At 44.8% G+C, this 25,335-nt stretch overlaps 2 protein-coding genes across 16 annotated transcripts in view; one reads left to right on the top strand and one right to left on the bottom strand.

Moving 5' to 3' along the window:
* The window catches only part of SPDL1 (spindle apparatus coiled-coil protein 1), a 160,071-nt gene that overhangs the window by 39,673 nt on the left and 95,063 nt on the right, over positions 1 to 25,335 (bottom strand). For 4 of the 13 annotated variants that reach the window (XR_012896298.2, XM_075900156.2, XM_075900158.2 and 1 more), the window contains exons 1-2: positions 5,436 to 5,559; positions 1,624 to 1,689 (exon numbers count right to left, since the gene is read on the bottom strand). The exons of 1 other annotated variant lie outside the window; for it this stretch is intronic. Coding sequence is in view for 4 of the 12 variants with exons in the window: in XM_075900156.2 (XP_075756271.1) it covers positions 1,624 to 1,654 (31 nt within the window). In the remaining 8 variants the exon portion in view is untranslated. Of the gene's footprint in view, positions 1 to 1,623; positions 1,717 to 2,544; positions 2,563 to 4,969; positions 5,359 to 5,435; positions 5,565 to 25,335 lie in introns of those variants that run through there. 8 more of the 13 variants (XM_075900159.2, XM_075900162.2, XM_075900161.2 and 5 more) reach the window with 8 other exon arrangements.
* On the top strand, positions 5,675 to 19,045 carry LOC102456264 (uncharacterized). Of its 3 annotated transcripts, none has more exons than XM_089769550.1 (16): positions 5,675 to 5,875; positions 9,255 to 10,300; positions 10,989 to 11,038; positions 11,948 to 12,073; positions 13,119 to 13,300; positions 13,476 to 13,547; positions 14,049 to 14,691; positions 14,854 to 14,969; positions 15,062 to 15,109; positions 15,714 to 15,782; positions 16,004 to 16,069; positions 16,448 to 16,536; positions 17,018 to 17,126; positions 17,595 to 17,703; positions 18,109 to 18,179; positions 18,853 to 19,045. In XM_089769550.1, the coding sequence occupies exons 3-16, from the start codon at positions 11,032 to 11,034 to the stop codon at positions 18,964 to 18,966; spliced, it is 1,821 nt and encodes a 606-aa protein (XP_089625676.1). In that variant the 5' UTR covers positions 5,675 to 5,875; positions 9,255 to 10,300; positions 10,989 to 11,031; the 3' UTR covers positions 18,967 to 19,045. The 3 variants fall into 3 exon arrangements, with proteins under 3 accessions (XP_089625676.1, XP_089625675.1, XP_089625677.1); XM_089769549.1 differs by having other exon boundaries at positions 11,918 to 12,073; XM_089769551.1 differs by lacking the exon at positions 13,476 to 13,547 and having other exon boundaries at positions 11,918 to 12,073.

The raw sequence follows: 25,335 nt of genomic DNA, 5'->3' as shown, positions 1-25,335 counted from the left end.
CACCACCTTCATTTCCCCTCACTTCACTGTTTTTTTCAAGCTGTGTGGAAAGAAATCTGCAGCCCACTCCCATTCACAGCTCTTAGAAGCTACAAAAACTTTAGTAACTTACCTAAAGTAATGCTTCTTTGAAAACAATTTTTAAAAATATTTTTTACACCTGAATATTAAAAAAAAAACCTTAATGCTAGACTGATGCAACCCACATCCAATTTCTTTTTTTATTCTTATCTAGCAGATTTACCCAACATTGTTCAGGTCCTTAACTATTTTTTAAATAAAAGGAATGATTATTGAATTTACTGTATTTTTAAAAAGTGTTATTTTTATTAAGTTAATTTTAGTAAATTTTGTAAATGGGAATTCCATGAAGTGTATTATTTTATTAGTCTCTTATTATTTATTAACTCATATTTTTCACTATGTTTTAACAAAAAAGGACTATAATCAATTTGATTTCCAAAAACGTTTTCTTCTATTTTTCAAACCTTAAGCACTGATTTAAAGCACTACTCCAAATTTCTCTGTTTTATTTTTTTTTCCTGTAAGGTTTATTGAGAAGCAATCCTGTGTCAGGTTCATCCTATTTTTCTGGCTCATCTTAGTTCAGTCTCTTTCAACATTTGCTGTAATGTCAATTTTGAGGATTGTTCTCGATTTGGTGATACTGTGTCTTTTAGGTCTGGTTTTATGAGAAGCAATCCCATTCTAGGCACATCCCGGTTTCCTGGCACAACCAAACCCTTACATTGCTTTAAGAGGAAGCAGTGTATCTATCTCTTACAGTTTAGGAGGAGTTCCTGATCAAACAAACTCTCCTGCCTGCCTTGCTCCTAATACACTTTAAACGCAGAGTCACAGTGGATGTAGGTCCAGGACACAGTGAAAGCCAGGACTGAGCTGGGCTGCTGGCCAGCCTGCTAAAAAAAAACTTACTGGCAAGTGGTGGTGGTGAAATGTATGCAGTCTATAGCATTAACCTATACGCTTTTGCTTATCGATTGACTACATCATTACATCCCTACTCTATATACAGGCCATCCTCACTATACGTCCAAGATACGTTTAAAAATAAAAAAATCCCTTGGACTTATAGCCTAATAACTTAAAGCAGGGAATATTTTTCCCACGGCTGACTTCCATTTCCACAACTTGGGTTTGGGGATTTTCTGCGCAACTTAAGAATGGGGAATGGGAGGACTTATTAGTTCCTACAAGAGTCAACATCTTTAGTGCGGCTGTATGCCAGGGATACCCTATAGCAGATAACAAGGATGTTAAAATGTGGTTAAGTAACCATGTAACTTCTGAAAATTTCAGCAGTTACATGCGGGGCAGCAGTCAGCTACCCAGGAGCATACCAGCTTCTGCATGCCTCCTCCCCACCCTCCCAGACCTGCTGTTGCTGCGCGGAGGAGGCAGGGGGGCAGGCGGCTCTCTGGGAGCCAGTGCACACACAGGAAGACAGCTTTTAAGCCAGCTACCTGTGCATACTGGGAGCCTGCATGTAACCATGATGTTAATCGATGAGCTCAGGCTCATCAGCTAACCATATACATGGTTACACTATCACATCCCTAGTACATAATAGTAATAACAGGACAGAGTGCAAAGTCAAATTACCTTCTGATTGTTGTATAGCACCTCTATTCATAATAATTAATCCTCTCCAGATATTCCAGCCACTTCCTTCAATTTAACAAGAGACAAAACATCCTAAGGATTAGGAATGTTAGATAAATTTTATTTTAGTAATAATGTAGCTGAAAAAAAAATGTTAGTTATTAAAATACTCCCTGGGGGTGGCACCGACAGTCAGTGCACTCCAGCTTCCAGCTCAACTCCAGAGAAGTCCCTGCCTTGCTGCCTGTCTGTGATAGGAACCAGTTTAAAAATCTGCTCCCCATGCAGACCAGTTCCCAGCTGCGGTCCAGTGCTGCTGCCTCTGAAACAGAAGCAGCATCCCCTCTCTGCTGGGGAGTAGGCTCAGTCTCACCACAGACAGACACTGCTCCAGCACCCTGCCTGCTCACCTCCCCTGCATTGCTGCCTCTGTGGGAGGCAATGGGGGCAATCAGCTCTGCAGGAACCAACCTGCATGTGGAGCAGGTTTAAAAGCTGGCTCTCCATGGATACTGGCTTCCACCTCCCCAAGGCATATCCATTAATCATTTAAACAACCATGTGCTAACATCCCTTGTAAGGACAAGTTTACTTCCCACAGTAACTGCTGTTGTCACCTATCATACTTGCCAGTCTCTCTAGGCCAGTAACATTTTCATAAGTGCCCTATTGACCTGGAAGCCAAAAACCCACTTTTGGATGTTGCTTCTTCAGAACAATGACTCGTAACCTTTCCAAACTACTGTACCCTTTCCAGGAATCTGATCTCTCTTACATACTCCAAATTTCACTTCCCTTAAAAATTACTTGTTTACAAAATTTGACATAAAAATACAAAGGTTAGACAGAATGGGTAGGAATGGCGTCTCTAGCCTCTGTTTCTCTGGAAGTGGGTGATGGGAGGGATCATGTGAAGATTACCTGTTGTGATCCCTTCTTCTGGGACATCTGGTATTGGCCACTGTCGGCAGACAGGATATTAGGCTACATCAGTGGTCTCCAATCTTTTTATGACAGAACAAGCCAAGATCTACCGCCCCACCCCTTCCTCTCGATTCTCCTCCTCTCCATCACTTACTATCCCCAATCCTTATACTGCTGCTTTTTTTCCCACAATTCTTCTGTAGGAAGAGGTTTTTCCAACATTTGGCCTGTCTAAGCTGGACCAAATGTCAGAAAAACCTCTTCTTTTGGAAGCCCCCTTATTCCTCATGGAAAGAGGAATATAGGGGTTACCGAAAGAGCACGTTTGCTCTTCCACTAAAAAAAGCAGAACAAATGCGTCCCTGGATGCAGAAGAGTTTTTCTGGGATATCTCCGGAATCCGGAAAAACTCCTGCAGTCTAGCCTTACCCTCGCTGGGTTGAAGCAGAATGTGTAGGTTCTGGGGTGGGAATGAGGGATTTGGGTGTGGGTAGGGGTGAGAGATGCAAGCTCTGGGAAGAAATCTGGATACAGAAGGAGGTGGAGAAGGGGATGCTGGGTCGGGGAGGGGGCTTCAGGCGGGCCAGTGTTGGGGGTCAGATGTAGGATTAGGGTACTAAGCAAGCCACAGGCTTGTGAATAGGAGGGTGCAGGAATTTGGGTTAGAGTAGGTGAGGGGCAAAGGGCAGGGGATTCCAGTGTATGATAGGTTCAGCTCGAGGGTCTGGGGGAGGGGGAGTGCAGGAGTGTTATGATGCTGTGGGCAGACGGGGGCTCGGCCCCAACTGGGGGTTTGTTGGCCAGGCTTCATTTTTAAATAAAATACTATGTCAAACACAAAAAGTTTCTGCGTTGTCTTTATTTATGAGAAGGGCAGGGAACCTGTTTTGAGTCAGGGATCACTGACCCACAGAAAAGTCAGTTGGGACCACACAAGTGAGATGCAAAATAAAAACTCCTCCAAACCCCCCACAAGCCTCACTAATGTGGCCCCAACTGTGCTGATGGGAGTAGGGCACATGGTATTGGGGAAGGGTGCCAGGAGGTACTGGGACAAGGGACAGGGTGCTTGTAGGTGCTGGGGAAGGAGACTAGGTGCCAGGGCAGGGGAGAGGGTGCTGGGGCAGGGTGCCAATGGGTGCTGGGTAAAGTGACAGGGGGCTGGGGCAAGTGACAGGGGGCTTGTGGGTTCCGAGGCAAGGGTCTGGGACAGAGGATGGGGTGTCAGTGGAGGCAAGGGACAGGGTGCTGGGCTGGGGACAGGGTGCCAGTGGGAGCAGAGTGCCAGTGGGAGCAGGGGGCAGGGTATCCTGGGCACGCGCCTCCCTCCCCTCCCAGAGGAGGGAAGCTCTAGCAAGAGCCTCCTCCCAGGACACGTCCCTCCTCCCCCTCCAAAGGAGGAAAGCCCCGGCACACGCTTCCCCCGGGACTCCTACCTCCTCCCCCACAGAGGAGGGGAGCTCCAGTGTGCACCTCCCTTCCCCTCTCCCTCCCCAGGAGGGAAGCCCTAGTGCACGCTCTCCCCCAGAACTCCCCCCCTCCCCGGCGCACGCTTGCCCTCGGGACTCCTACTTCCTCCCCTGCAGAGGAGGGGAGCCCTAGTGTGCGCTTCCCCACCCCAGGACAGAAGCCCTAGTGCATGCTTCCCCCCAGGACTCCTCCCTCCCTCCCCAGCGCACGCTTGCCCTCAGGACTCCTATCTCCTCCCTAGCAGAGGAGGGGAGCCCTAGCGTGCAACTCCCCTCCCTCTCTGCCCCCTCAAACCCCAGCACGCGCCTTCCTCCAGGATTCCTACCTCCTCCCGGCACACCACAGACCTGGAGAAGGGGAGCAGGCAGTGCACTTCTGGAAACCCCGGAAGTAGCGCACAGCTACCGGATTTCCCTCCACCCCGCGGGAAGCCAGCACTACCTCCATTTTTGGAGGTAGGTAGTGGGGTTTCTTGGGAGTGGGGGGGTATTGGGGGAGCCCCGAATACCTTGCAATCGACTGGTCGAGACCTCCTGATCGACTAGTCGATCACGAGCGATGGGTTGGTGAGCACGGGGATAGATGGACCATTGGTCTGACCCAGTATGACCATTCTTACATTCTTATGTAAAGATGTCACAGCGAACTAGTAGTGAAAAATTTGAGAGGGGTTGCCGGAAAATTTTAAGATGCTTCTAGGCTATTAATTGTTGAAGATTTTCCAGTTACAGACCAACAAAACACGGAGATGGCGTCATGAGCTTCTGTGGCCGCAACCCCCTGCTTCAAATGACATGGAAAGAAGTGGGTTTTGCCCACAGAAGCTCATGACACCATACGTGTTTTGTTGCTCTTTACAGTGCTGCTGGGTTATTACGGAACAAGTTCTTCATTTCTCATTTGCACCATGTCAGTTGGAATCAATTCAATGAAATCTAGGCCTTGTACTTACACTTCAGCACAGGGAGCAGCTAGTGGAATGGAAGTTTAGTTCGAACTCCTTTCTCTCGCCTTTTTATGCAGCCTAGGAGAGACCTCGGTAGATACATAGAGGAGCTCGGGAAGGCCTCTGGACAGCCCCAGGGCGGTGCATAGCCCCGGGAGACCCGCTGCTCGGGTGACCCCGCCTTCCCCCTCTCTGACAGCAAGTGCAGCGGCCCGCTGGGGCCCACTGGGAGCGTCTGGGGCTGTCCCCCCCCCCGTTTCTCCAACTCCCGCACAAGACCCGCTCGCACCAGCGTTCCCGCCGCGGACACCAAGTGCCCGGCCCCGGCCAAGCCCCCGCGCTGAGGGGCCGGACTAGGGAGGGGCGCGGGGACCCCCCCCCCTGGAAAGCGGCGGGGGGGAGGGGAACAGCCCAGCTCTCCGAGCACTTCCGGGACGCTGCCCGCACAAGCCCCGCCCCCTGCCGGCTGTACCTGGCCGGCGCCGCCAGCGTGTCCCGGCTCCCCTCGCCTCGTTCAAATTCGGCTCCGGTCCCAGCGAGGCACCGCCCACCCTCTCGCGATAATAAACTCCGCCCCGCCCCGCCAACGCGCATGCGCTTGCAGCCCCTCTCCCCACTCGTTCCTCCTCGTCGGCTCCTGAGTGTTGGACCTCAGGACGCATGCGCACGACTCCTCTCTCTCTCTCTCTCTCTCTCTCTCTCTCTCTTTTCCCCCCGCGCATGTGCGAAGTGCTTCCTTGGCGCGAGACGGCCGGCGCTAAGCCCCAGCAGCTTCGGGCGGAGCGCGGCGCTTTCCCGGCGTGCCTTGCGCGCTGCGCTGCCTGCAGCCCCGGGGATCGAGCTCCCTGAGCGCCAGTGCGTGAGCGGCCCCCAGCCCCCAGATTTGGGACTTTGGCTGCACTGAGCATGCGCGTGAGTTCTTAAAGGCACAGGCCTCCCAATTCCTAGAGGGTCAGTGCTTAGACACTGCAGTTCCTCTGTGGCTCCGTCTACACTGGCATGATTTTCCGCAAATGCTTTTAATGGAAAACTTTTTGCGGAAAAGCCTCCGTGGCCAGTCTAGACGCGCTTTTCCGCAAAAAAACCCCGATCGCCATTTTCGTGATCGGGGCTTTTTTGCGGAAAACAATTCTCTGCTGTCTACACTGGCCCCTTTACACAAACGTTTTTCGGAAAAAGACTTTTGCCCGAACGGGAGCAGCGTAGTATTTCCGCAAAAACACTGACAATCTTACAGGAGATCGTCAGTGCTTTTTGCGGAAATTCACGCGGCCAGTGTAGACAGCTGGCGAGTTTTTCCGGAAAAGCACCTGCTTTTCCAGAAAAAGTGGCCAATCTAGACACAGCCAGTATGTATACAAGTGTGAAATATTCCTCTGTATTTATACAAGTGTGAAATATTGTACAGACAGTTCCTGTCTCAAACTCTGCTTCTCATTTTTGGAATATTTAAGAGTCTTCTCTCCGTTTCTATGTCTATCTGAAGTCACTGCATCTCCTTTCTCTTGTGTACTGTGCTGATGTGCTAAAGTCCCTCCCAGAGCTAAAGACCCTCCCATCCACACCCTCTCCTGTACTGCAATCCCCTGACCCAGGATAGAGCCCGCACCCGTCCCCCAAACTCCCCCTAGCATGCACCCCTGCTGCACCCAAACTCCGTCCCAGATCCTGAGCCCCAAACATGGCCAAGTGAACCTTTTGTGATTCCTCACAGGGGCAATGGGGACGTGGGTCAGAGACCTCAGAGCAGGGGGCTCCAAAGTTTTGAAAGTGCAATCTAATATGTACCTCATATATAAATACCCTTTTTCCGCTTCCTTCCTACTCCTTCTCCAAGGTGCGGACCCTGCACCCTCTATCCTCCCTCTCTTGTCCATCCTCAGTCTCTTTCATCAGCCTGGGACAGAGAGTTGGGTGCACAGGCTCTGGTCTTGGCTTAAGGGATCTGGAGTGTGAGAAGGGCTCTGAGCGACTCTTGGGGCATGCATTTAGGATGGTGTTCTAGGTGCAGGCTTTGGGAGGGTATTTGGATGCAGGGGTGCTCAGAGCTAGGATAAGGGCTTGGATGCAGGACTGGGTTCATGCCTGGGGTAGGAGTTAGGGATGTGTGCTCCATTTTGGCACTGCTGGTGACTCCTGGATGGTGGTGGAGTGGGGCTAAAGCAGGCTCACCCATGTCCTTGCCCTATAACACTCCCTAAAGCTGCAAGAAAACTCCATCCCTGGTCCTGTGGAGAAAGGATACAGAATGGCATATGGGGAACCCTGACATCAGCACCCCTCTTTTTCCTCCCCTGCCCTGCACAGAAAGCAGGAGACTCCCAGGCGGAGTAGCAGCTCCAAGGGCAAAGTGCAGGACATGCACAGCAGTGGGGGGAAGGGCAGCTGAAGTGCTGGCACTTGATATCCTCTTGGCCAAACCAGTCAATATTACCTGACAGAGGCTACAAGATCTACTGGTTGGTGACCACTGCCTCAGAGTGAGTGGCTGGCCAGGGGCAATGTGTCATGTTACTGCAGGTACAGCCCTGCTCCACCCAGCCTAGTACAAGGGCACTGCTTACAAACTGACACACAGTGGCCCTCCTGGCCCTGAGCTGATGCCATCATGCTTCTTCCTATTGTGGGCAGGCCCATGCCACACTCTGTTACCCCACCTAGCACCCCTCTAACTCCCTACACCCAGTGCCACACCACCCAGAGACCCCCACAAATCACTATGCCCAGTGCCTTCCCACAGACCGCTATGCCCAGCGCACCCCTCCGTATCCCTTAACTGTCCAGTGCCCCCCCATATTCCCACCACCACAACTGCAGTGCTCCTCACAGACCCCCACGCTTCACAGTGCCCTGACACACGTAGATCTCTCTCCCGCACTGCACAGCCCCTAACACACACAGATCTCCCCACTGCCCAGTGGCCCCCCAAACTCCCCACTCCCCAGCATCACAAAATAAATCCCAAAACAAACCTTCCCCACTGCCGATCATATCCCACCCCTTCACTTCCCAGCACCTCACCAGGCCACTGTCCACAATACCAAGCCTTGATAGGAGGCGAGGGTCCAGACCCAGCTGTGTTAGTGGGCCTGCTGCCACAGTGCCATTGTATTCCCCTTACTAAAACTCACTTGTGGTGTTTTGCTTGGCTATTTCACAACACCAACAGAAAGTGGAGGGTTGAATGTGAAATCATTGCCTTGATACTGAGAGTCCCCTTGAAAAATGGTTAGAGTCCAATGCTCTAGGTCATCCACATTAACAGGATGGTCAAGCGAATCCAGGAGTAAGGATGCCATTATTTTCCTGTCCTCTGTGTGAGCTTGAATTCCCTTGTTCAGACACATTTGGCCCCAGCTAAGCCTAGAGCTAGTCTTGCCCGATGTTTTCAACAAAAATACTGGACACATTTGACATTACATCACACTGGACATTCCATCGGGTTGAGCACATGCTGGAGACAGTTCGATTGATTCAATTAGACTTTATAAATTGTTTTTCAAAATAGAAATACTGGATTGCCTGTTCGGTTCCAAACTGTACACCTGGGAACCCTACATAGAGCATTTCTCCGAGCTGAGCTGTGGAGCAGAGCGGGGCAGAGACAGAGGTGCCAGAAAATCAGCACAGGAAGCATGCCAGTGTTGGGAGCAGAGTCACAGAAGCAGGCCACAGAGCAGACTTGTGCAGTTAGCAAAGCTGCAACAACCAGAGCCGGGGGGCCAGACAAGCATCCCAGGGAACTAGAGGCAGATTAGAAGCATTGCTAAGGAAGAGCGAAACTGGAGATGAGGCAGAGTGGTGGAGCTGGAACCGTCTGGAGCCAGGTTCATTCAGGGGGACACTGGGTAGTGGTCCTAGCATCGGGAGATGCCCCCAGCCAGGAGGCCACCTAGAGCATGAGAGGATGTGTCCACCGCCAGAGTACATGTCTGAGCCGCAGCATCCCCGCAGTACAGCCAGGTCCTGAGAGAGGGCCTGTGACTTGTGATGAACAGACTGAACTTCCCTTACATTCCAGATACACTGGTTGTGATATCCCAGCGTGTGCCACAGAGTGCTGGGGTTTTTTTTTCCTTTGAGCTTTTCACAATTTAAATAACAATTTTAAACATTTAAGCTGTGTCTATATTGGCAAGATTTTGCTCCAAAGCAGCCGCTCTTTCAAAAAATCTTGCCCCCTGCCTATACTGGCCGTGACTATTTGCGCAAGAACACTGACGTTGTCTCTGGGAAAAGTAAGTGTGAACAAGGACTTAGATACTTTCACTAACCCACTTCTCCTGTGTAGTGCATAAGGAAGGAAATTTCCCCACTGGTGACTGTACGTTAGAACATTAAGATCAAGTACATTACAAGCCTGAATGACGAGGCCTTGCACCAGAGATAATGTACCCCACCAAATGTGCTGACAGCAGAGTCAAGTGTCCTGAATTCCCTGAGAGGCACCATCACCGAGTAGGATATGCGGACACCACAGGTCACAATGGGCAGTGCAAGAGATGTTCGCTGCACTGCACTGGACTCTCAGCTAAAGTGCCATCTCACTCCCTAACGGTCTGCCACAATGGACAGGGGGTTCATCCCAGGATCCAAGGGGTGGTACCTATCACCTCTGTCATTCTTGGGGAAAAATAATATGGTCACATGTCAAACCTGTGGTTTTTTTCCAGCCAGGGAGACACCTTAGTTTAGAATCAGACACCTTTCTCAGGCCTCTACTCCATTGAAAGACAAAGCAATGAAAAGGCTGTGAAGACACACCTAAAATTCCTCAGACAATGGTGAAAATAGTACTGAAACACCCCAGCCTCATTCACATTGAAGACGGGACAGAGGGACATCTCATTAGCATACAGAATGTAGACCAGCTATTCCAAAGCCAGACCTGCACTGAACTATGGTATACAGAAACCAGACAAGCCATTTCTGATGTGGAATTTCAGATCAATCAGATTCTGAAGCCAGTCTTGCTCACATCCACATTCTTCAGTATCTTACCAATGATAGTAACGATCCTATTGACATTCAAAACACTAAAACTGCCTAGCTGCTTTGTGACCTCCATCAAGGAAAAACATCCACATTCAGGGGTGATCATTCCCTTTGGTCACACCTCTGTTTATGTTACAAGTATTCTCCAATCACTAGTCTTTCTTTGCCTTGGTGAAACTTTTGTGCTTTGTGGCTTTTATACTGGAGAAGCTTCATTGAGAGAGCAACACCATCTCCTTTCTGATCGTGTTGTGGCTTCTGCTGTGCTTTTCTTCAACCTTCTGGACGCACAGATACCTTCACCATCTGGGAACCCTGATCAGTGTACAGTTCCACGGAGTGGTGAGTTCCCTCTCTTTCTTTATCTCTCATTCCCCCACCCCAAACTACCTCTGTAAGCATAGCCTCACCGCTAGGTCAGTGGTGAAGAACCGGGGGGGGGGGGGGGGGAGGGAGTGGGCACATGAGGGTTGCATCTTAAAGTGCTGGCTTATCTATCCCATTGAATCCACGGGCACATGTGGGTGCAGTGTGGCATTGCTGTTAAACATGCTGAGTCCATGTATATATGATGTGTCACACTGAGAGTGATGATTACACAATACTCTGAGGTGTTCAATGTTAGTGGGTGGCAGTGTCTGTGTGTGTTGCAAAGTTTGGAATAGAACAACCCTGAGTAACCTAGTTCCTGCAGGAGAGCTACAGCGTGATGGTGAATTATCACCATTGAAAAATCTGATCCCTAGGATACCAGAAGTAACCACAAGCAGGACACTGATATAATTGCTAAGCTCACCCCAGTCCTATATCAGTAACAGGGGCCAATACTGGGCCCAACCTCAGAGCCATTACAGTGTGATACAATTTATTAGACAATCTAGTTACAATATATTACTCTTAACAATTAAAATTTCTGTTAAAGGATTGGTTAAATGCATTACTGCGTATCAAGTGATACTCATATGTATATGCTCTAGGTGTTTCTTGATTTCACATCCTTAATACTTTTCGAACACTATCTGTTCCCCAGATTTTTCACCAAGCAAAAAGTTTCCTGTACTACACACATCATTATGGAAGGTACGTTTACTTGTCCAATCTGCATAAAAAAAGTGTTTCAATGTGCATTCATTTGCTTTATGAACCATTTATTTGCAAGCATCTGTTTCAATGTGTATTAATTGAAACTACTCTTTTCATGCATCTCTGTACTCTGTACAGAAGGGCAGACACCTGCAGGGGAGGGACCAGCCTCAGAGTAGTGAGTCAGGGTAGGTGTGTAGAGGCATGTTTAAGGAGATGGGATGAGAAGGGGTAGGTCAATTGATCATAGTGGCTCTACTTGAGGAGTGGGCCCAGGGCGAGAGAAGGTCTGGTGCAGGGGGGCAGGTCTCAGTAAGTCTCAGGGCAGCAAGAAGGACAGGAGTTAGGACAACAGAGGAGTTTGAAGGGTTAGGAGGCAGCAGGCACTAGGGGAGCTGCTGGAACAGGGGGAGGAGACATGACAGCAGAGGGGAAAAAGTTGAAGTTTATAATACATGCATTCCTAACATGGAGGATATTTATTAATAACATATTAGTAATTACTGTTCTTATTCTTATTATGAATTTATGACCTTAATGTAAATATTTTTTTGTTGGGGTGGCCAGTCCCTTTTTTGTCTGTCAAGTAGGGTTTTCAATAATTTGTCGAGCACTGACTATAACCAAGGATCTAGGCGATATCAATCTCAAAAAACATTAGATCATCATTGATAGAAATCATCCTTCTTTGGTAACACATACATTCAGGAGAATTATGCATGTTCCTGAAATTAATTTATGTCTGTGTTGTCACTGGCCTGACAATCATGCATTGTTAATATTGTCTTACGTTGCTTATATATACGCAATGTACATCTCATATTTTCTACTTGAACTGACTGTTATATGGATTGATGTTCCCATTTTCCAATTCAGTAACTGTTTCCTGTTGTGAACAATTCTCAGGGAAATGTTTTGAGGACAAAATTAAAAATGTTTTGGCATACATAAGGAGTAACACATATCCTGAAGGAATGAATAAGGCTGGACGATTCAACCTTCGACAATTTGCTAGTAAATTCTCTTTGGAAGGCAAGGAATCCTTTTTTTAATAGAATAATGACATTACAATGGATGATACATGCTGTACAGGAGTGTACTGCTGTCCCAACACTGGGATTATTTGGAATGTTTCCCTTACCTTCACTGTTACTGTGATTATCAGCATTAGCTTCATTCTCAGTTCATTGAAAAATTCTATTGCTATCTATGCATGCATGAAACATATTGGTCAGTTACCTTACAAAGTAGTATGAATTATAATTCTTTTAAAATTAAACTTATAACTGTGCTTCATTTCTTATGAATATTCTCCTTTGTGCTGCAAACACCAACAACAGTCACTATATGGTCAGTGAGCAATGATTTCTAATTTACAAAACAGAAATAAATACTCCTAACCATATACTGAAAGTCACACCTTGTACTCCCACAATTACGAACTGTACAGTGTATAGATTTCTTTGATATGCGTGTCTTGTATAATTTAGTAATACCTTTGCTAATAACAAGTTATATCTTAAATGCAACACTTGATTTCATCATGTTGTCTTCATCTTTTGCAGAGTAGCCACTTTGACTACTGTGCATAGGCCTGGGCAGGTTGGGGGAAAACTTCAAACGGGTGGCTGGGTCATGGAAAGAAATCACACGGCGCACACAATACAGCCCGTGATGAATCGGCGCAGTAGCAGGGGGAACCCTTATTCCAGACCACATCTACAGCATAAGTGAGGGGTGGGGCAGGAGAAGCTACAGCACCTTGATCATGTTCATCTAAGAAAGACATGACATCCACTACCCCAGAAGCCCACATGCTGTAGGTGATCTGACTCAGTCATACAGCCCTAGTGCCATTGTGACACAGGGACTGCACGTTTACGGTTCTAGGGCTGTGTTTTGCATTAGTTGGGTTGAAACTGAGTAAAGTAGTTGTGGGTCAGGCAGAATGCCAAGGAGCCAAGGTGGAACAGGAAATGGGATACAGGGGAAGATGCTGATTGGAGATGTAACATTGGTTGTTGCAGCAGGCAATCACCTTACTCATCCTCTTTGATCCATGTTCTTTATTCAACAGATGGCACATTGTACCATTCAGCCAAAGGAAGAAAGGTTGTGCATACCATGAAAGAAGCCCTGACACTTTTTGAAAGGTATCATGACAGTTTCATGAGTGGACATGAAGGAATATTCAAAACTAGGAATATACTGACTTCAAAATACTATTGGCCAGGGATGACAAGAGACATTGCCGATTGGGTACGTAAAGTAGTGACAATAATTCAGGAAGAAAGACATTGACTATTGAAATACAAGTTCATAATTTAGAAAATTAAAAAATATATATTAGCTGTGGAAAGGTGAACTCTGTTCCCTTGGAGTACTACTGATCTAAGGAAAACGTAATGTGATCGTATTATTCCATCCAAACTAGGTTGCGCGATGTCCGACTTGCCAGAAACACAAAAAGAAATTACATGTGGATAACAGCTTGAGAAGCATAAAGGTGCATTTTTTAATCAGACACATTATTTATCAGTTGTAACAAAGATAGGTCATTAATTCACTGTGTCCCACATTTCAGCGCAGGTTTTGATAGCCACGGAGGCTATCTGTTACCCACCATGTAGCCATTAATTTTCTAGAGAAAAGGGTCACAGCCTCCTGTGCCAATGTCATCATAAGCCATCAATGGAGGTGAGGAGAAGCAACCCTCCCTTGCACAGTGTCTGTTGTCTCCCAGTCTCAGTGAATAATCATGGAGGGTAGGGATGAGGCCGGGCAATCCCTATAGTCCAGGATCCATTCCATACACAATAATAATAGTAGCTATGGTAGCTATATTTCCTTCCTTATTTAGTAATATCTTTTAAAAAGAGCTGTCTTCATTATGATAATGTTGAAACCACAGTACGTTCTGTGATATCACCTGCAGCTTACATGTGCATATGTCTTTCAGTGTGAATTCAGGGTACGAATACAACCCCTTCTCTATTATTTTTCTAAGCTCCCAGATATGAATACAGTCCTTGAAGATTACTGCAGAGAGTATGACATAGAAAAGAAATTGCGACATGAGGCTGACATTGAAATGGCTTTAAGTAACATCTCTAAAGCACAAGAAAAGCAACAGAGACATTATGTGAAAAGGAAAAGCTCAAAATACGGTGAAGTAAAATTTGATGTTGGGAACTCTGTCCTGTTATTGAATGCTAGGAGGAGAACAAGAAAAGGTGGAGTACTAGAACCTACATATCGTGGACCATACAAAATTACAAGTATTGAGGGTAAGACAGTGAAATTAGAAAACATGTCAGGAAAAATGTTAGGAACCAAGTACAGCATTGCACATTTAAAGCCGTTTAAAGAGCCTCCACAATTAGCTCCCAAGAGCACATCAGAGGAAAGCGTTGTAACTGAAATCACATTTGGTAACAATGGGACAACAAATACCTTCAAAAAGATTCGAAAAGTGGATGGGCCTGAATCGCATAATTATCCTGTTCAACCATTGAAAGATATAAAAAACACAGCAACGGAAGAAGAGGAGATAGGGGAGGATCTTCCTCCAAATGATAAAATGCAGGAGGAATATGATTTTGGTGACATGATTATGGAGGATGTGGAAGACAAAAAATGGTTTCTGAAAGGTACTTTGTTAACTAACTCACATTTCTAAAACAGTTTTTAAACACAATTGCATGTATGAAGTGTGTTACAATATTCTTTCAAATTAAAAAAAATCACTATGAAAACAGAGAAAAAGGAGACTGAAATTGTCTGCAAGTAATGGGTGTTTCTTGTCTTTCCAGTAAAATTTGCAATGAATGGCAAACAGAAAGAGAGACTGGAGGCCAAAGTGAAAAATTACAAATTGTATGGCACTTCATTTCATTGCCTGAAACCAAGAAGCTGGATATGCGATGAGGTATTCTTAATTAGCACTACAAGTGTATGGAAAGATAATTGATTAATCTAATATTATTGACAATGTTCCCTTTCTGTCATCATGTGTTGTAGGTTATTGATGCGTATTTCAGCTGTCTAGTCGAGAAATCGGGGGGAAAGGTAGGCCATGTAGTGTGATACTATATAACTGTCTAAATTGTATCAGTTAATTAACAGTCATTTGAATGTAATAAAAAATATAGGTTTCCAAATACTTTGGCAATATCAATATACAGCTGACATTGCAACATTTCCGATGATTTAATGCAAAAAAATATGTATTGGAATGCATTTTGAGGTGAATATCTGACATACAATACTTGATATGTTGATGGCCACAGTAGTTTGTCTATAATTTTCATCTGGTACATTAATTACATACTAATATGTGATCTAATTAATAATGTCTTACATTAAGTAAGACAATATATGTTGTTTACAAATCTTTTTTTTTACATGAATCTTGTACATAACCTTATTGATAACAGTATGGATCCCTTGCATAGATGTGTATGTGAAATTCATTATCTTTATGTTTTCACTTATACACAGCATAGTGAAGAAAATACTCAACAGAAGCTACACACCACAATGACTTGGTGTCTAAGGGTCCCTAAGTACTACTAATTTTTTGATAACAGAAATAATCTGAAAACTATTCTTATGTTCTTTATGTGCATTAATGAATTAATAATGCAGTAAGATCTTGGTTGTCTGACAACAGGTAGAAGCCATCTCAACAGTAGTTGCCACACAGATTCTGTTAGGCAGACAAAGAAACCTGAAATCAAAGGTAAAGTTTTACAAGATTTCCTACCTAGCATGAGCAGAGCACCTTCTTAATTAAGACACTACAAATAACTATGAATGTTAAATGACAATGCTAATTGTGATGTGTAATGCCTAAAGTAATAGTAATCCATGTTAATAAATTAAGACCGTATAATCTACATGTCATAGTTGGCTTATCTTTCAACTTTAATTTTGATCCTAATTTTTAAAAATTAATTACAGAGCAGATTTCTTCATCATGATATAATATTACTTCCTTACAACGCACCAAATCACTGGGTTCTTGCGGTAAGATGCTTTCTATTTCACTTCTGGAATATGTTGAATGAAAGTGGTACTATGTAAGTGGTGGTAACACAGCTGGGTGGCAGTGGTCTGATGTCCTCAACTGTGTATCTTAGTTCATGCCTGGAAATGAAAGTGGAATGAGAGTGTTGCTATTCCGAGAGCCGTGTTTCTTAAACAACACAAGTTAATGTGAAATTGTATCAAAATGTACGTGAACAAATCAAGTTAGTAACTGTTTGATCATTGAATATGCTTTTCTACTTTGTGTTAGTGATTACAAATGAGAATATGTGAATGTTTTGTTTTGGGTAAGTCAGTAATAAACAGCTTAAATTTCACATTATCAACCTAACTTGTAAATGTTCTTTACACTTACAGATAGCACAGATGGATACACAAGAACTGGTAATAATTGATCCATTATGTGAAGAGATGAGCTATGAAAGAAAATTTCTTAGGAACTGGAGGTGAATGCTAAGATAATTGTGTTCACAGTGATCCTACACTGTTGGTGTGTAAATAGTTTAAAGTAATGTAACAATAGTGAGCGTAATATCTTCCTGTTCTCTGCAAATAAAAATCGAAAGAGCATGTGCTTGTACTAAATGTGCTTACTGATTTAATAGCAGTGAACTTATGTTATTTGAGTATGGCTTACTAATTCATAGCATGTGGACACGAGACAGTTGAATGATGCATGAGTGTGAAGGTGTTATCCACATGTGGCACAGCAAAGCAGGTGATACAGTCTGTACTGGTGACAGAGAAATCTGAAAGCAAAAGTGTTTATGTGTATGTGTATGTATTACATGAGAAATAAGTCATGAGTATCAATAACTAGAGAGAGCTCACAAACATTTTAATCAATGTACAGAAAATGAAAGAAAAAAAATTAAGAAAAAATAGCTGTTCTGCACAGTCCACTAATGGCTTCCACTAATATTTCAGAAACTTCATCAAAGGAGAAAAGAGCAACTCAACATCAAATTGGAAGAGTCAAATTGTTAGTCATAATAGACAAATTGATGGCCATAACTGCGGTCCACTCATCTTAAAGGTTAGTAAGAAAACATTGTCTGTATTGTTTGATATTTATGTGTCAATAGCAGAGGTGGTAGTAAATGCAAAAGAATACTGGTTGCACTGCAACAGCATCCTTGCCAAGGTGTGTGGGCTGTGCTCTAGGATTTCATAAGTGCTGTTGTCTTGTGAGGACAAGATTCAACCATCAATCACTTTGACAGCTGAGGCTATGGTGCCAAGGTCCCACATGCCCTTTTAAATTGCTGGTCACCTTTTGTTCCCCCACTGTGGGTGGCCCTGCTGGATACCATGGCAGGGCCACAGAGGATGGGAGAGGTAAAGGGGTCAGCGACATGAAAACAGAAAGCAGTACTACAGCAGCACTGTATGGTCAGTCATGTACGTGACTGAACCAGTGTCTGTTTCTTACTGTCATGCCGTCACAGCACACTCTCTTACTATGGTAATTATGAAATGTTTTCTAAACAGAAGTCTTGTTTAGTTTGCAGAAACGTATTTGCAGCTGAAAGATGTCAGTTCTGTAGACATATCAGAGGAGGCAAATAATGAGTTTAGAAGACACATAGCAATTCTTCTAATGAAGGAGTCAGGTAATAATTTTTTCACATGCTCTATAGAATCAGTAGGCACATGTGAAGTTAAATGGAAGAGTTGAAATATGTGACGTAACACAGCGTCAACCTAATACCCCATAAGTGGTATATCTCACAGGTTTGGTTATGTAATGCTGAGCATTCAACAATAATATTTGTAAATATCCAAAAAATTAGATTGGGAGAATCGTTACTATTGTTTGAAAAGTTAAATAAATAAACTTGTTTTTTTATATTCAGATGTAATGTAGTTACAGTTTGTAAAAATATTAGTAAAAAAAAAATTAGCTTAAAACCAGTGACTAGTTTAATAGTTTTACAGTAACTAATAACTCTGTAGTAGCATTTAGAGTGTTGGTCATAACAAAATTTGCATTTCATTGCTCTGTATTTATTTTTCAGAAGGGATAGAAGAATTCTGCATATATTGCAATCGGATCAATTGTGAAAAGAAAAGTGAGGAATGCACTATGGTAAGATAATACAGCTTTGTATATAACACATGCCTAATCTTTTTAAGATTATGGAATTTGATGAAAAATACACAACAGTAAACATTTCCATCATGGTCGTAGTACAGAGGTGAGCAAACTGCGGTACGCAGGACACATATGGAATGTGGCACCATCCTGCCCTGTCCTAGAGATCACGGTCATGGAAGAGCCTCCAACTCTGACCACCCTCCCCCGCCACATGTGCTCACCTTGCCAAAAGCGTTCTAGGCGGAGGGACTGCACTGTAATGGCTCGTTACAGCCATGAAGCACTGCTGCCAGTCCTGCTGCTCAGAGGGCAGAGAGCAGGAGGGTTGAACAAGGGTCGGGGGTCACATTGGACGGACAGGAAGCAGACCGGAGGGGGTTGGATGGGTGGGAGTTCTGAGGTTGGGAGTCAGGGCATGTGATTTCAGAGGGGGCAGAATCGGGGCTGGGCACATACTGTTTAAGGAGTCAAAGCTTTCAGTACATGTCCCTGAATACAGTTTGTGAACCATGATGTGTCCCTCCGACAAAATTGTTTTCAAACACCTCTGATAGGAATATCTTAGGAAATGCTTACATGAGGAAGGAATCCCATGAGTGCGTTGAAAGTATGTGTTACATTATAAGTTGTGTGATTTCTTTTTCTCAACTGTCACTTATCAAAGGTCCAGTGTGATTCCTGCAAGAGGTGGGCACATATGCCGTGCATTCCGGAAGGAATCACTGAAGAAATGATCAATGATGAGAAGACAGAATACAAGTGCCAAAAATGTTCATAGTGCAGTTCTTCTTCATAAAGTTGACAAGATGTGTAAATAGATTTAGATAACCATGAAATAATAAATTTTTAAAAAATTGAAATATAGTTTTCAGTATTTGTGTTCTTGTGTATAATACAAAATAAAAGGCAAAACACTAACATCCCCTGAGTCCGTTAGGAGGGAGCAAATTGTGAGTGTTTTCGACCACAATACCCAGTCCCTCGGTATTTGCAACCCATGGACCAGGTAGCAAAGGGAGCAAGTCCCGAGCAGTAGCACCGAATTTCATGTATGCATGACAGAAACCTCAAAGGTCACAAAAACAGAGAGTTTCACTTTCTGTCGTCGCACCGGCGTGAGCGGGTCTCCCCTGTGTTTCCCGCTCTTTTCATGCAGGGATTCTAGGTGGCGCCCCGTCGTCCGCGTTCTCAGTGATTAGTGGCAAAACCAGCCAGCGTTGTGAGGGGCTGCTAGTCCCTGGACCCACGGACCAGGCCCGCCCAGCCACCGTCTGACAACCTGCGCTAGCCCTGTGAAAAGCAGGTGATGAGGTAAACCTGTAATTGCTGGAAACCTCAGACATGACCTGCTGTGCAGGGTGGCAGCCGGTGCGCTCAAGGGGTATGTCTACACTGGCGAGAGCTATGCAAATGAGGCTAAGCGTGGAATATTGCCAAGCCTCATTTGCATATATAATGAGCTGCCATTTTTGTGGAAGAGGTTCTTGCGCAAGAAGAAGCTGTCTACGCTGCCCCTTCTTGCGCAGGAAAAACTCTCTTGAGCAATGCTGTTATTCCTGAAAATAATTAGCATAGCGGCAATGCAAGAAGGGACATTGTAGACAGCTCCCTCTTGCGCAAGAGCCTCTTCCACAAAAATGGCAGCTCATTATATATGCAAATGAGGCTCGGTGATATTCCACGCTTAGCCTCATTGCATAGTTCTGGCGCAAGATCGCGCCAGTGTAGACATAGCCCAGAAGCTGGCTTCCAAGCTGGCACCTGCCTGCAGCCCCAGGCAGGGGGATCTAGCTGTTGCCCCCATGCTGCTGCCTCTGTATCAGTGTTCGTTTGAGCTAAGGATGTCAGGAGGTGGGTAATTGGCTAATCATGTAGCCAATTTGTATGGACTATACAATGAGTCAATAAGGGTTGGTGCTCTTTCCTGGCTCATGCTGGGTCCGGGATGCTGCGGCTCTGTGTTGTACATGTAGTAAGAGCCACCTGGTCCCTACTACATTTAGGCTGTGTCTACACTGGCGCGATCTTGCACCAAAACAGCTGCTCTTGCACATGCTGCCTGTCTACACTGGCCGTGTGTTCTTGCGCAAGTAAACTGAAGTTCTACTGTAAAATCAGGGCTTCTTGCGCAAGAACTATGACGCTCCCACTCAGGAATAAGCCCTCTTGTGCAAGAGCTCTTCCAGAAGAGGCCAGTGTAGACAGGCAACGTGAATTTCTTGTGCAAGAAAGCCCTATGGTTAAAATGGCCATTAGAGCTTTCTTGCAAAAAGCCCCGATCGTGAAAAAGGTGATCGGGGCTTTTTTGCGGAAAAGTGCATCTAGATTGGCCACGGACGCTTTTCCGCAAAAAGTGCTTTTGCGGAAAAGCATCCTGCCGATCTAGACGCGCTTTTCCGAAAATGCTTTTAACGGAAAACCTTTTTTTAAGAGGAATAAGGGATCTTTTGGAAAAGGCTTTATTTTCCGAAAGATCCCCGTCTAGACTGGCGCTTTTTTCCGGAAAAGCCCTGAGCTGGAAAAAAGTGGCAGCCATGTTTATGCAAATGAAATGGGAGGGATTTAAATCCCTGCTTCATTTGCAATTGAGATGTGTCTAATTTGCATCCCTTTTACGGAAAAGGGATGCAGTCTAGACACAGCCAATATGTTTTATGTTTATGGGCTTAAACTGCAGCAAGGAAGGTTTAGGTTGGACATTAGGAAAATGTTCTTAACTGTCAGGGTAGTTAAACACTGGAATAAATTGCCCAGGGAGGTTGTGGAATCCCCATCTCTCGATATATTTAAGAGTAGGTTAGATAAATGTCTATCAAGGATGGTCTAGACAGTATTTGGTCCTGCCATGAGGGCAAGGGACTGGACTCGATGACCTCTCGAGGTCCCTTCCAGTCCTAGTATTCTATGCTTCTATGAAAACACATTTAGTACACTGTTCCTCTAACATAACTGATACAAAATGGTATGATGTGTTTTAAAGCATTCTAAGATTATGTAATGCCTGTCTACTGCCTTGAATATCTGTTAAAGATATGAGTCAGAAAATTAGGCAGCTGAAAATCTGCAGACAATCTTCTCTATTGCTTGTAACATTTGTGTCTACCCACAACAAATGAAGGAGTAATTTGTACCAACAACAAAGTGACCAATCAGTTTTTGGATGTAACTTATTTCCCTATTAGCCACCTCAGAATTGGTTTTCCTTGCTACAGCATTTTAAGACACTGACTTGGGTCCTTCAGATATGGGTTTCCTAAAAATTATAAGGAAGGAGATAATAGAATAGCCTACTTTCCTAAAGAGGAAAAAAATAAAAGCATCCATCCAGTAACACACTTCAGATAAATAAATTGTACACCCCTGTATCAATTGCTAAGTCTTCTAAAGAATGTGGGATTCTTAATGGGGTGAATGACCATCGATGGAAATTTATAAATTAGTTCATTGCTGTGAAAAGTGAACATATAATTGACAGAAACGGTGAGATTCTATCACTATTAGACCTCAACATATTAGGAAGCTTCTGTGACTTTGGGATTCCACCTGATGTGCTGAGATCATGTTGTGGCAGCCTGTTCATCCTTTGTGCTTGTGTTGCTGAGCCAGGCTATTAAGCCTGCACACTCAACTGCAGAACATCAGACACTGTGCTCACCTCTGAGAAGACTCATAAAGGACTCCCCAGCACTCAGGTATCCACCTCCTCGGGAGTGCAGACCCAAGGGATATTATGAAATCCTCCTTCTCCCTGAATGTGGAGGAAGGAATGCACAGCCTTTTCCCCACCCCCCCCATTTCTGTATTATACAAAGGGGGTTATATTATACATAAGAAATAATTGTATTAACTGCAAAAGGTGGATATTAAATGGTTAAAGAGGTAGTAAAGAGAACAAAGCAGATCACTAAACAAATAAAACTTGCAAACTAAGCTTGATTCACCAAAGAAATTGGTTGCAAATAGTAATTCCTCATCCTAGATATTGTTGCAGGCAGATTACAGAAAGTCTTGAAAGGAAGCTGCACTGAACTTCATCTTAACTCTTCAGGTATTATTATTCGTAAGTTAGACACCTTTCCAGCTTAGGCCCAACTTTTCTACCTTGCCGCCTCAGTTCAGTTCTGTTTTTCAGTGTCTGTATGGGTGGAGAGGCAAGGGGAGAACCTTGATCAACTTATTCCCAGCTTAAAATAAGATTTACATAAGGCAGACCTCTCCTTCTTTTAGTGGAAAATTACCAGAAGTCCAAGGTGGTGTTTAATAACAGGTGACAGGACCACTAGACCTAGTAGTGTTACACCTATTTCCCAAGACACTTCTCAGGAAGGAGAGAGATTAGTAGCTTCATAATCTTGTGGTTTCTCCCTAATGGCCCATCTAGTTTGAGGACCTTGTTTTTTTTTTTTTTTGGTGGGTGTCTCTCAAACACATACCCAGTTGTAATGGTTTATATAGTCCATATTACTAACTTTAGCATAATCATATTCAGTAAATCATAATCTTTCCAATGATATCTCATACAGCCCATTTTGCATAAAACATATTTTAGCTATGTATAGTCATATCATAATGAAGTACATGCGTTGTAATGTCACAGCTTCCATAGGGGAAAATGTTTGTGATCTTGTTTTATTGTTTGAGTGAAAACAAATTTTAATTCCTTACTTAAATTTTATAATTTCAGAGTACTCTGAAGGCATGTAGTGAAGTGAAAGGACCATACAAGAAAGGCTAATTGCCTCTCTGAACTTCTCATGTACAATGGCATGTATACACTAATCAGGCATTTTGGTCTGAATAATTTCTTCTTCTTGCTAGAAGGATGATATTTCAGTGAATAAAGTTTAAATGTTTCTTTTCAATGCAAAATGCATTTTCATCTCTGTAGCCTGCATGTATCCCCTGCGTGGCTGCGTCTGACTCTAACCTCTATAATCATCACTTTTTTCTGTGGTACCATTTGTAAAAATCCAGGTGCTACTCTGATCTTTAGATACTTTATCAACACATCTCCTTAATACATCCATTACTGGGACAAGTTTGTGCATGTGGACCTTGTATGGAATGTAAACACATAAGCGTTTGTCTTGTCCTAGTAACTATCCCAGAAGGCAAATGTTCCTTAACAGCAGGTATAGCACAGGGGCGGATATACGGCAGGGCGAACGGTGCGGCCGCCCTGCCGCGCTTCAGAAAGCCCCGTGCATGCGCCGTGGCGCTGCTGCGCATGCGCATGCGCATGGCGTCACTGCGCATGTGCCATGGCATAGGGGGGCCCCGTGGAATTATGCTGCCCGGGGCCCCGCAAAACGGTCATCTGCCCCTGATATAGCAAATGGGTGGATTTGCTTCTTTTATCTAGATAACTGAAAACTAAGACAGCTTTTGTGTAATCTCTATCCGGTAGTAGTTCAATCAGCCTTGACATCACTAGTAACATATGGCCACTAGATCCAAGGATTTTAGCAGCCACTGCACTACTCTGATAATTTTGAGGTTGTTAAGTTGCGAGTGGCCAAGTTTGTTATAAGCAATTTTTCCAGAAGTAGGTAATTGTAGCTGTGTTAAGAGGTATGGCGCAGTTGATATAGCAAGTGAAGGTTTGAGGGCATGCTTTATCTTGGAGCATTAGTTTCCTCTGTGCTTGCCATTTCTATCAGTCCTATGTAGTGAAATGGGGTTTAATATTTTTAAACACAAGTTTATAAATTTGTCATTGCACTCCATATTGAAACGTCAGATGAAATCCTGACCCTCCTGAAGCCAGTGGGAAAATTTACATTTACTTCCATGCAGATTTCATCCCTTTTATTTCCATGTTTCTTAAATTGGCATGAAACCATCAAGAGAATTCCGCTTCTTGCATGAGGCATTTATAGCTTTAGCTTTAAATTGAATCCAGTTCATAGATTCAAGCATTTCAGCATGGTTTAGCACTATCAGCTCCAGCATCATTAATACCTATCTCTCTTTAAAAGACCACATGCTTACAGCAACAGCTTGAAAGCCAGTGGTATCTTGTTTTTAATCCCAGCTGAACTAACTTGTGACTCTGACTTCCTGCAAGTCACTTAATCTCATTGTATGTCTATCATCCCAGATAAAAACAGGGCCTGTTAGGAAAAACTGAGATGCAATATCTGTTCAGAGTGTATTAGTTTCTTGAAATGTCAGTTAGTTCTTTTGGCTGTAATGGCATTAAAAAGCCTTCTCTGAAGGTCAAGAACCCCAGACTGTTTTGATCCAAGTTTCACCTTAAAGGCTGCCTCCCACTCTCAGAAGATCCTTTCCCTAGGAGTGGTGGGTGAACAGCTGACTTAGGGAGACAAGCCCCAACCCCCCTCCTTTGCCAAAGTCCCTGTCTCTTTCATGCCCACCAGAGCCCAGCCCTCTCTGTGACCTCTGGCCCATGCTCTGAATCCACCCCTACCTGATTATGGCTGCTGGCCCCTGCCCAAGGCTAGCGCCTCCCCTACCCTAGCAATGTCCGGGTAGCTGTGCAATCCCAGAGGGGCTGGACGGCCCCAGCTCCCGGTAGTAGCAGGGCCCAAGTTTCATTCCACCCGTTAGAACAGCTGGGCAGCCACATGGCTCCAGCACCTGGAGCAGCCAGTCAGCTGTGAGGCCAAAGTTCTACACCGGCCCCTGGAGCAGCCAGGCAGCTGCACTGACCCCTGCCTTCTGGACTATCTGGAGTGCCTGTTGGATGGGCTGCAGCTCCCTGGGGAGCCAGGCGATCGCAGCCTGCCAGCCAGCCACAGCACCAACTGGCCAGGCAGCCATGCTTTGGCCCCAGCCTTCTCTCCAGGTGGGCAACCCAGCATGGGCTGGGTCACCACCCCTTTCTTTTTGCAAAGGCAATGCCTTCCCTTGCCCACATTATCTGCCACCAACGTTTCAACCCCAACATCCTCCCTTAAATGAGCTAAAGAAACCGTCACTTCTCTTCGTCGGTTGGAGGAAACTCATGCAGTGTAGGGAAGGGAATGGACCCAAGGCCACACTCATAAGTTTGTGTGACAGACCCTCCCCCCCACGCTTTATGAACTGGGCTCATGAACATGAATATACATATCTCAAAGGTGGTTTGAGCGAATTATTTCAGGTCACCCATCGATCTTCATGTCATGATCTGCTGGTTCTGTTT

This window comes from Pelodiscus sinensis, chromosome 16 (genome assembly GCF_052426305.1).
Source record: "Pelodiscus sinensis isolate ZL-2025 chromosome 16, ASM5242630v1, whole genome shotgun sequence".
NCBI lineage: Eukaryota > Metazoa > Chordata > Testudines > Trionychidae > Pelodiscus > Pelodiscus sinensis.
Note: the sequence above shows the minus strand (reverse complement) of the source record. Positions and strands in the feature narration are given on the sequence as shown.